At 39.9% G+C, this 11,093-nt stretch overlaps 2 protein-coding genes across 3 annotated transcripts; one reads left to right on the top strand and one right to left on the bottom strand.

The window, feature by feature from the left end:
* Positions 1–752: 752 nt before the first annotated feature.
* Positions 753–5,190, top strand: pfdn4 (prefoldin subunit 4). The gene is made up of 4 exons (XM_080443764.1): positions 753–806; positions 2,758–2,862; positions 3,548–3,688; positions 4,720–5,190. The coding sequence occupies exons 1-4, from the start codon at positions 780–782 to the stop codon at positions 4,849–4,851; spliced, it is 405 nt and encodes a 134-aa protein (XP_080299890.1). The 5' UTR covers positions 753–779; the 3' UTR covers positions 4,852–5,190.
* A 110-nt stretch (positions 5,191–5,300) lies between these two features.
* On the bottom strand, positions 5,301–10,544 carry agmat (agmatinase (putative)). 2 transcript variants are annotated; one of them, XM_080443763.1, is made up of 8 exons: positions 10,323–10,544; positions 9,698–9,900; positions 8,628–8,676; positions 8,185–8,380; positions 7,533–7,712; positions 7,023–7,107; positions 6,856–6,932; positions 5,301–6,003 (listed from the first exon to the last, which is right to left on the bottom strand). In XM_080443763.1, exons 1-7 carry the CDS (start codon positions 10,418–10,420, stop codon positions 6,859–6,861), a joined length of 885 nt encoding a protein of 294 aa, XP_080299889.1. In that variant the 5' UTR covers positions 10,421–10,544; the 3' UTR covers positions 5,301–6,003; positions 6,856–6,858. The 2 variants fall into 2 exon arrangements, with proteins under 2 accessions (XP_080299889.1, XP_080299888.1); XM_080443762.1 differs by lacking the exon at positions 5,301–6,003 and having other exon boundaries at positions 6,633–6,932.
* Positions 10,545–11,093: the final 549 nt, after the last annotated feature.

Raw genomic sequence — 11,093 nt, 5'->3', positions numbered from 1 at the left:
TTGAGTAAATTGACCAAATATTCCTTGACCAACACTGACCCTGACCCTTAAGGGCCATTGGTCAGGGTAAGGGTCTCGCAAGGGTCCAATAGCTCCAATTTGATCCAAAATTATTTTCAATTATGAATATTCCACATCAGCCACAATGGACTTTCCCCCCCCAACAAAATGGACACAAAATGGATACAAATATGCTTGTAATTAATTATCTGCAGTAACATTATGCGGTAACCCAATCCGCTAGGTGGCAGTAAAAACTAAACTGTTCAGTTGGATGAGATTACCTTCCTGCAGCCGAGGAACAGTGTTGCCATGTCTGCTTATTATAAGCGACTTTGGGCTGGTTTTTCTGTAAAGTCGCTTGTAAATATTGGTAGTGGCGGGTTGCAGTTTTTGGGGCTTGTTTCAAAAGTGTAGTTGCTTATTTGGGCTTGTTTCCTAATGGTGTTTAAAACAGTGGTTAGGTAATGTCAAGGACCCCAAATTAATATTAATTTAATTTGTTCAAGGACCCCCCCATCTAAAAATATTTTGTGCCAGGGACTCCCTTACCAGATTTATGTTGTTAAAATGTTCAAAAAAATCAATAATGTTTTGCTTTTCTTTCAAGATTTGTTTGAAAATAGCATATCTACAAGCTCACAACGCGTCGCGTGTAGATCGACTATTTTCAGAGCGCTCATGTGGCCTAATTGCTTCTTTTGGGTTTGTTTTCATCTTGTTACTTAGCTCTCTCACGAAATCCGGCAACACTGCCGAGGAACTGTAAGGAAACCAAGATGGCAGCCACCATGAAGACAACTGTAGTAAGTAAAACATTTGAATACGATATTAGTTTCTACTATTTAAAGAATGCTTTCTTCGCTATTCTAGTTCACATTGTTCATAATGGCACATGTGCATTTTTTTTATACCAGTGACGGGTTGTCAATTTTGCGACTGGTGTATTTTCAACGTGGCCACACCCTCGTGCATATCACTCCAGTGTTAGCTCAGGCTAGCTCTGGTCCATAGCGTTAGAAGGAGTTCTCCTTAACGCTATGTTACTTTCTAGCCGTTGGCCGCATACCCCCGGTAACGCAGGCGGCGCAGCCTCTCGTCTGTAGTAAAAAGAAAAAATACAATTTCGCTACTCACCAAAACAAAGACGGATTTAAGATGTTAAAAGCCTACTTTCCTTTGTGGGAACACTCGGAGTCCCCCACCTCGCGTCTAAAATACACGTTTTGGCCTGAAAACAAAACATTTCACCGGAAGGAAAAAATCTGGTCTATGGAATTTTTCTATTGACAAGATCTGTAGGGGGCGCAGTGGAGTAACTAACCCTTTCCCCCTTTCGGTGAAATATTTTCTTTTCTGGACAGAAAGTGTATTTTAGACTGGAGGTGTGGGGCTCAGAGTGTTCCCGCTAAAGAAAATAGGCTTTCAACATCTTAAAATCGTCTTTTGCTTCCTAAGGATAAAAGAGAATGCTGTAAATGATTGGGAGGTAGGGCAGACTTTAACCTATCCCTGGTCCAGAGCGTTAGAGGTTTTCTCTAACGCCCTGCCAGTCGCTCGGCTCTGCTTCTAGACTGTATTCCACTGCCCTGCGAGGGCTCCAACTGTATAGTCCATGAGCCAGACAAGATTTCATTATCGAAAGAGTGGGCAAAACCATACCTATATTAAATTGTTCATAGGGTCAATACGAGTAAATAAATATATGATAACCTCTCCACTGGAGCAGCTTTTTCATGGTTATCACACATTTTGTTATTTTCCCCATACGTACATGACAGGTGAAAAAAATGACAATTTAAAAAAGAGTTATCATAATGAAACTTCCTGAGTTGATTACTTACATGAAGACAATGATTTATCGTTTTACAAGTTTTCTGAAATTGTATATTTAAATATGCAAATTTGGCATTAGGAAAGTATGCCCGAATTTGCATAACTTTCCAGAATCAACATTGGAACATTGGACAAAGCCAGATAGAGACATTCTTACTTAATTTTGTTAAGATGTTGGAGTCGAAGGTTTTTAACGAGGGAATATTCAATATCTGGCTCAATTTTTGGGCTCTGGCTCATGGACTAAATGCTTAATTTGCATATTTAAATATACAATTTCAGAAAACTTGTAATACGATAAATCATTGTCTTCATGTAAGTAATCAACTGGGGAAGTTTCATTATGATAGCTAGTTTTTAAATGTTGTCATTTTTTCACCTGTCATGTACGTATGGGGAAAATAACAAAATGTGTGATAACTATGAAAAAGCTGCTCCTGTGGAGAGGTTATCATATATTTATTTACTCGTATTGACCCTATGAACAATTTAATATAGGTTTGGTTTTGCCCACTCTTTCGATAATCATTGCTCAATTTTGGGGCTCTGGCTCATGGACTAGTAGTAAAAAATAAACAAAACTACTTTGCTACTCACCGAAACAAAGGCTGTTTTGTGTTGTTGAACGTTTATTCTCCAGGGTGGGAAGCCTCTCAGCACCCCACCTTCTCTGTATAATACACTTTTTGGGCAGAAAATAAAATGTCAGCCAGATGGAAATTATTGCATTTACTCCACTGCGCCCTCTACAGATATGGTTAATGGTAATTTATATTGACCAGATCTGTAGAGGGCGCAGTGGAGTAAATAACATAAAACAAAACAAAACAACAGTTTGCAAAGAAAAGCACAGGGGTACAGTTTCATACAAAAAGGATGCTAAAGAATTGCAAAGGCTTAAAGTAAATGTCTTACTGGCAGGTTGAAGATGTCAATGTGACCTTTGAAGATCAAAAGAAGATCAACACATTCGCAAGGAACACAAGTCGAATGACAGAACTCAAAGATGAAATAGAAGCAAAGAAGGTAAGGTGATTTATGTGTTGAGAGGATAAAGCTGGATTATGTCTGCTAAATGACCGTAATGTAATGATTAAGTAAACCGTTCTGGTCTGAAATGTCTGGAAAATTGTTAGTTTTTGAATATGATTAATTTGATTTAGCAAATTACATTTTCATGTGGGGCGGCAGTGGCTCAGGGGTAGAGTGGCCTGGAAACCGTAAGGTTACCTGTTCGATCCCGGGCTGGGGGGCCCCCGCAGAGTTAGTGTTGAAGTGTCCTTCAGCAAGACTCTGAACCCCTAATTGCTCCCGATGAGCAGGATGGTGCCTTGCATGGTTTCCTCCGCCATCGGTGTATGACTGTGTGTGTGAATGGGTGAATGTAATGCACAATCTATGTAAAGCGCTTTGGATAAAAGCGCTATATAAATGCACCATTTACCATTTTACCATGTCAAAGTTTCGTAGTTGGGTGTTGAAACTGTAGGTCTGTGCAATCAAATTTTATGTAACAGACCACAGTAATATTGGTATAGTAATTTTAAGTAAAATCCAATGAGAATAGCATATCAATAGAATACGTAACATGTTAAGATATCATTTTGTTATCCCTGTTGGTGCTTAATTAATTAATTACCTTAGTGATAAAGATTTGAAGATGTAATCATTTCAGACAAAACGTAAACACACTGCTAATCTCTCTTTTCAGAAATCTCTGCAGAATTTACAGGATGCAAGTGATGACCTCATGATGTTTGATGATGACTCTTTGTTGATCCCTTATCAAATCGGCGATGTCTTTATTAGTCACACCCAGGAAGAAACACAAGAGATGCTAGAAGCTGCGAAGGTGCGTCTGTGTTGCATACATTTTCTCAGCATCTGCAGTTTTCCAGCATCTGATTGAGGAGACCGTTCAGAAAACTCATAGCTTGCCACCCACCTTTTTATTCGGGGGGGCCCCTACGATAGTGTTCATGATCATTGATAGATCCTCCCGAAGTTAAGTGTAGGAATGATTGATTGTTAGATAAAGTTCAAGCTCAGTTTAATTAAAGTTATATATTAGAGAATGATTTAATCTCAACTGCATTCCTTTTGAAATGCACATTAGTAGCAATAAATAAAACATCACTTAGTTTTGTCACTTTAAATGACCTAAAGTCCTGTCCTGCTCTGAACTGAGTTGTCAAACCCCTCTGCAGTCAAGATGTGCTTAAGCAATAATTTGTTATCATATTCTATTGGGCAGTGGTGTGCAGAAAGGAAAAAAAGATGAGCCATACGTTGTACATATATTGCTCTCTGGGTGTGTCACTGACGATTCCATTGACGTCACGCTGCATTCAAGTGTTGAATGTACATATTTGCTTCGGAGTTATCCCAGTTGAAGTGGCAATCACACTTGCACAATGTAAAGCAAAACACACTATTATTTCAACATTCACATCGTACAACTCAATTCATGTTATCTCTATTCCTCATTGACAGTGTGTTGTCATGTTACTATAGTGATCTGACAAGACACGTGTTGATTTAGGTAGAAACACATTTAGGTAGAAACACAGGAGAGGTCAACATTAGCCTACTTAGACAGCGTATCTAAGTACGTTTTCAAGCTAAAGAATTGGCAACAGAGGAAATGTTATTAAGTATTATCCTTTTATTGACCTAAGGGCACAGGATATTCTCATCAAAATAGTTTTGGACTTCAGTGTCGATGACATAGGGTAGCTGTTAAATGTATTTTATTGGAACTGACTTGTTGAGATGTTGTTTGATTCCATTGTTGGTTTATTTTAGTGGAGCAAATAGTAGTGATCGCTAGGTTAAACTCTGCCCCACCTCCCCATCATTTACGGCTTTCTCTTTTATCTATAGGAAGCACTGGAGAAGGAAGTCAAGAACTTTGAAGGACAAGTAGCTGCAATACAGCTAGTTTTAAATGATCTGAAGGTGCATCTCTATGCGAAGTTTGGCAACAACATCAACCTGGAGGCAGATGAGAGCTGAGTGGTTGAAAACGGACAATGATAGCTGTCTCAACATGGACTTTATTCATGCAGGTCTCATATCAGATCCCTAGGCAGTAGGCACCATGGCAAAACAAAACCTCAAGTTTGACTCTGCATGAATGGTTGAGGTTTGCTGCAGCAGCATCCACTGTATGTTCTTATTGATGTATATTTGTATACACACAATGTGTATGTTTTCATCTTAATTTTGGCATAAAATGACGTCTAAGGTTAAGATCTTGAGATTGAAGAAATGCAAAATGCTCTTACAGTTGGTCATTTAGTATGTGTCTGTTATACGCCTTTAAACAATTGGACAATAAAAGTACAGAAGAAGTAGAGCCTTGTATTTTTTTATTCACTTGAAGTGCAAACGGCACAATACAGTATATCATTCTGGACAAGAACCATCAGAAAATAGTTGATTATGGATTATTTGTATATCAAAAGGACATCAGTATTTTACACTTGTTTTAACATGTACTGGGTAATAACCAAAATGTTGGGAATGATCTTACGCCAGTTCGAATGATATGAAGTCATTCTGTTTCACACATTTGGGAGGTAAAGGGCATAAGTAACCAATATGCCTGTTACCTTCTAAATGAAACATGCAAGAATTGTTTTTATTACATTTAAAAAAATGAGTTTTGTGCCCGGCCAAGTTGATGGTAAAGGGTTTTGGTTAGTGCCTCAAAAAGTTCATCCCCTGCACTTGGAATTGAAGCACATGTAATTTGTTGTGCTTGTCAGAAAAATATTTTAGCCATCTTTTTGATGCAAGCTTGCATTATTTCTTTGATGTGCAATGATACAATTATAATTGCATAGTCATGTTTAAAATGTGAAATGTATAACCTACAGTATACAGGTAGCTCTTCAAGATGTTGGCAAATCTTCAATCGGGGAACCTATTCTTTTCCTTTTGCTTCTGGGGGCACCACCTAATTTATGTAAAACAGGAACTGTTTGGCTCCTCCCCTTTCTTAGTCTACTTCCTTCCGGGTGCTTCTGTGTTTATTCCTACTAACATGACTCCCTGAGAAGCATGAAGTCTTTCCTGTTGCAGTTCTCATGTTTCACCACTTGGTGGTACTGCTAACACGCCACCATCAGCAGTGTTGTTCCAAATGTTAATTTTGTGGACCACCTGAATTATAGCAAATCAATGCGGCAGCTGTTAAGGCATATATGTAAATCTATTAACAGTAAAAACAGTATGTACGCAGCAGTTGGACACAGAAAGTCGAGGCTGCTTCTGAATATCAAAGACTACACTAACCTTTGACATTAGCGTACTAAATTAGTACGCTGGACTTTGCACTGTCCCAAAGTGATATGGTATGAGATTAGATTAGTATTAGATTACTACTAATCTCATGCCATATCACTTTGGGACAGTCCAAAATGAATGGCCTCAACTTTACAAGTAAAAAATGGTGAGTGACCATCGAATCTTTGTCGTTTTTTAAACCAATTTCACCACATTAGTGAAGGATGAAGGGACGGGTAGGAGAGACGTTAATGAAAAAACAGCATTTAAGTCTATGCAAGAACGACCACCAAAATGTTTAAAGCACACAATGACCAATTATAATGACTTATAATCAAACTATAATGCATTATAACAACTAGACTGGCGGTCCAATAAACATACATGAATTTATCACAATGCTGTAGTAAGTTCTTATTTTACTCTTTTTTTTTATACGGTACAACAAAAAAATATATATTCCTGTTGGCAGATGTTTTACTGGATCTCATATAGTACATATCCTTTCACTGATTGTAATAAAAATGCTTATGTTTATATTAATTATCTATTATATAAAGTTGTAATTGTTTGAACCATACTACGTCCTCTGCTTACACACCTTATTCAACAAAAAACAAATCTGATAGATTGATAATTAGCATTTAGGAGATTTTGGCAAAAACGGTCCAATTGAATTATGTAATATAACAATGTAATATAATTGATTGAATTAATGTTTGTCGTTACCAATTAGTAGTATTTTGTTTTTGGAAGGACACACATCATTTCAAAAAGCAGGTTTGCGGCAGTGAGTGCTGTGTTTCCTGTTGAAAACAAGAAAAGAAAAATCGCAATTAGTTGATGCACAATAAAAATAAAATACGAATTTCTGATAAATGTTGTGTGGCCATTACCTGTAGTGTCATAAGGTGGGGACACCTCAACTAGATCACATCCAACAAGGTTTAGGCCACGGCAGCCCCGTACAATCTCGAGTCCCTACATAGAATCAAAATATTTGATTACTTGCTTAGCCCCGGTTCATCGACTCACATTGGGTATAGTGCCCCCTGGTGGTACCACAGAACCACAAACCAACGTCAATACAGTGGGTAAGTGTTATCATATATATGGTATTGACGCAGGCTGAGTCGCCATTCAAATAAGTAAACCGCTTCCTCGCCTCACAGGGAAGGTGTGTTCTAGTGAACTGGGGTTATGCTAGTAACCTAAAGTTCTTCTTCAAACATTTGTTGTAGTGTCACACTGGGTGTTTTCGGAAATTACCAAATTGCCCAAAATACTCATCTCCAAGTCGTGACCAACCAACCTTCAAGCAGGAATTCACACAAAATACAATATAACCATGATGCTGTAAATAAAATGAAATAAAATAAGAACGAGGTCAGATACACCAAGCTTACCTGTATTGTTGTAAGCCCCGCAATCTCGGGTGTGCCTGTCCCAGGGGCAAAGGCTGGGTCTAAAGCATCAATGTCGAAGCTGAGGTAGACTGGACCACTTCCCATTTGAGCCCTGACTTCAGCCATGAGAGGTGTAAGGGATTTGAACCAACACTCTTCTACTTGGACCACTCTGAACCCCTGTACAACACACAAATGCAGAAGCCTATCTTACAATAAATGCACGAAATCTCAGTACGTCTACCTGTAGTTCACGTATCTCGAGAACCGTCCGACTGACCGACTCCAAACTCGGCGAGCGAGTGGCCAACGACCCGTGGGAGTGCCCCGTGCCCAGCATCGAGTCAGTCGGATAGGCGGTTGTCCAGTACTGCAGATACGCCCATATATGGTCATATATGAGACCAACAACTTCAAACTCGGCACACACGCATCGGCAATAGTGGTCAAGTCGTTCGGAATTGGAAAGGCTGTTGTCCAGAACCACCGATCCGACCGATATGCCCATATATAGGCATATATGGAGATCCAGTTGACCAGAACTGCAGATCCAATTGAAATGCCAATTATATCGGCATGCCCGTATGTGGGCATGATACTGATGACATCGGGGATCTCCATACACTGTAATACCTAATGTACGTCACTGTACCTGGGCCCGACTCCACTCGTAGGCATCTGGAGAGTAGCCTGTACCACGCAGGCCAATCTGGATGACCCTCTTGCAGTCCAGGAGCCCTTCCTCTACACAGCGTCTGAAAGGAGTTCCGTGGCCAATCTTCTCCCCAAGGACCACATCACTTGTGTCAGCATGGGCATCCACGTGTATCAGACCTACTGGACCATGTCTGACAAATCAATGCAGATTAATGGGATTATGATACAGTGTTGCACTGCAAACAGTTTGGGTCTGGTTTCTCATGTATGGATTAGACTACATTTGTGGGCAGGTATGTAAAAAATTATGTTTTTCCAAATATTTTGTCACAGCATTCTTTACATTATAGAGCTGCAATGAATTACTAATACTGGGTAACAATGTCTGGGTAACAATATCAGAACAAGACTTTACCTTTGTAATGGACTTTTACTTACTTCTCAGCGACAGCTTGAAGGATTGGGTATGCAATTGTGTGATCACCACCTGTGGACACCAAGTCAAGTCAGCTTTATTTTGTGACTGTGTCAGGCAGTAACCTTGTATGTCCAAAATGGTTATTTTTCAGGACATGGGGAAAAAAAGGAACCTGTGTTCCAATCAATCCAATGTAGTTATTATAAATGTAGTTATTATTTAGTTACAAGCTTTTGTTACTGTATTTCACTGGGTAAACAATAGGTGTCTCCATTCTGAGCATGTCATTTATAGATGCAACTTTTCAAAAAATGTTCAAACTGTTTCAAAAATATCTATAATCGCACTCTACAAGCTCACAACGTGCTGCATCGTGATGCGTTGTGAGCTTTTTGCTTGACACTGTCGTACGACGAAGTATAAAATAATAGGGAATTCGTTTATGAAAAAGCTCAGAATATAGATTTTTCATACAACATATATCTTATAACCTAATAGGCAGTTTCCGGGATGAACCCTATTGATTTTGGTGACTCCATGGCTTTTCCTCCACCACCACATTGTCAGTTGGGTGTACGGAGCAAGACTCTAGGGCAGGGGTCTTCAACCTTTTTCAGGCCAAGGACCCCTTAGCTGAGACAGAGATAAATTAGGGACTCCCAGAATAGAGATGCTAGGGTTCAAGTGGTTAATGTAAAAAAAAAAAGTCACACAGATTTGGCGTCCCCCCTATAGTAACTCTGAGGACCCCATGCTCTAGGGGCGTTTAGACTCTTGTTTCTAGTCTTGTAATGTGATCAAAACATCTACTGACAATTTTTACCAGAATAAATCTTCAAGTAAAATGGCAGTGATGGTTAAATATTTGTACGGAATGAGAGGCCCTTGCCAAATAGTGGGCAACCTTTGCACTGTAATTGTCAACACTCTGCATCATGTTTGGCAAAGAAATCAAACACTGTACCGTGTGCATTTATTTAACCACTTAAACCCCTAAACCCCACCAGGGGTCAATACTAGGCCCACACATGTACACCAAAAACATCAACAATGAGCTGCTAAAGATGCTTTCTTTATCAGACATTCTCACCCATAGTCAGAGGGATACAGCCGGTGGCCAGGATCTTTTGGTAGGCCTGCCTAATTCGTTTGCAGGTGTCCTTCAGGTCATACACATTGACATTGACGTCCCCAATATCAGCAACCATTAGAGACTCATAGGGTGCTGCTCTGGTGCCACTGTTGTAAGACCTCAGCAGAGCAGACTCTGCTCTGATCTGCCTTGGGCCAAACCTGTTGTGGATAGAAATGGATAATATCCTTGGTGTAGGCTACTTCTGGAATGGCTGCACCCATGGGAATTTACAGTGTGACTGTGAATAGTCTTTGTTGCATTCCATTTTAATTTCCTACTTCAATGCAACACAGAATTTAATCTGATAAATGCAATGAATTTCTTGGCTATACTATAATAAAATAAAACATTTCACCTATAATAAGTAGCCCAATATGCCTAAAATAGGGACACCACCAGGGTGAACATGGTTCATATCCAAAGGTAAAAATATGATAATTGGAATAGTTAGTTTCACATAACGGGCAGGTGACATGAGAGAAATCATTATTTATGGGCATCAGTAGTAGTAGTGATTGGTTAACTTGACATACGATTGACCGATCAGGCGGTAGCAACGTTTGGAGGCCGTTTACACCACCTTGTTCCAGGTCGGTTAGAAGTTCCAGTGTCAATTGGAACACCAACGAACGCAGCGTCCAGTCCATCCGCTGTCTCCTGGTAGGGCAGCTTGGCCATGGTAGCGATTCCAGAGACTCTGGCGACAAACTCAGCGCTAGGAGGCACATTGTATTTCTTTCCTGAGCACTTTCTGCTGGGGGTTAATACGCGGCGTGGACTCGGTCCGCCAAAGTCGCATTGCTTCAATGCAATGCTTCCAAAACACGGCCGCAGAGCTCTTGAAATAATACTGCGACCACTAATCAGGGTTTTCGACAACATACTTACAGTAGTGCAGAACGCACTTTCGCCACTACACACTACTAGAACGTGAACGAAAACAAGCTGAAGTCGCTACTATTCAAGGGAGTCCAATCAGCGTTGCCAGGTTTTGTGAGCGAAATATGCAGCCAGGTCTATGAAAACAAGCCCAAAAGCAGCAACTGTGCCATCAGGGCCACATGAGCACAAGCTCACAACGCGTCGACGCATTGTGAGCTTGTAGATCTGCTATTTTCAAAAATAAACTTGGGACAAAATGTGGAATATTTTAACAACACAATCTGGTACACGCGTACCAGCAACTATTTTGTGCCATGGAACCCGCGCCATGGCACAAAATATTCTCAGTCCGCAGACAAAATATATATACAATTTGGGGGTCCTGTCCTCCATCCTTCACTTGAAAATGTTTGTGAACCACTGGTTTAAACAACATTAGGAAAAACGCCCAAATAAGCAATTACACTTT

This window comes from Gymnoscopelus braueri (assembly GCF_963280865.1).
Source record: "Gymnoscopelus braueri genome assembly, chromosome: 12".
Classification (NCBI taxonomy): Eukaryota; Metazoa; Chordata; class Actinopteri; order Myctophiformes; family Myctophidae; genus Gymnoscopelus; species Gymnoscopelus braueri.
Note: the sequence above shows the minus strand (reverse complement) of the source record. Positions and strands in the feature narration are given on the sequence as shown.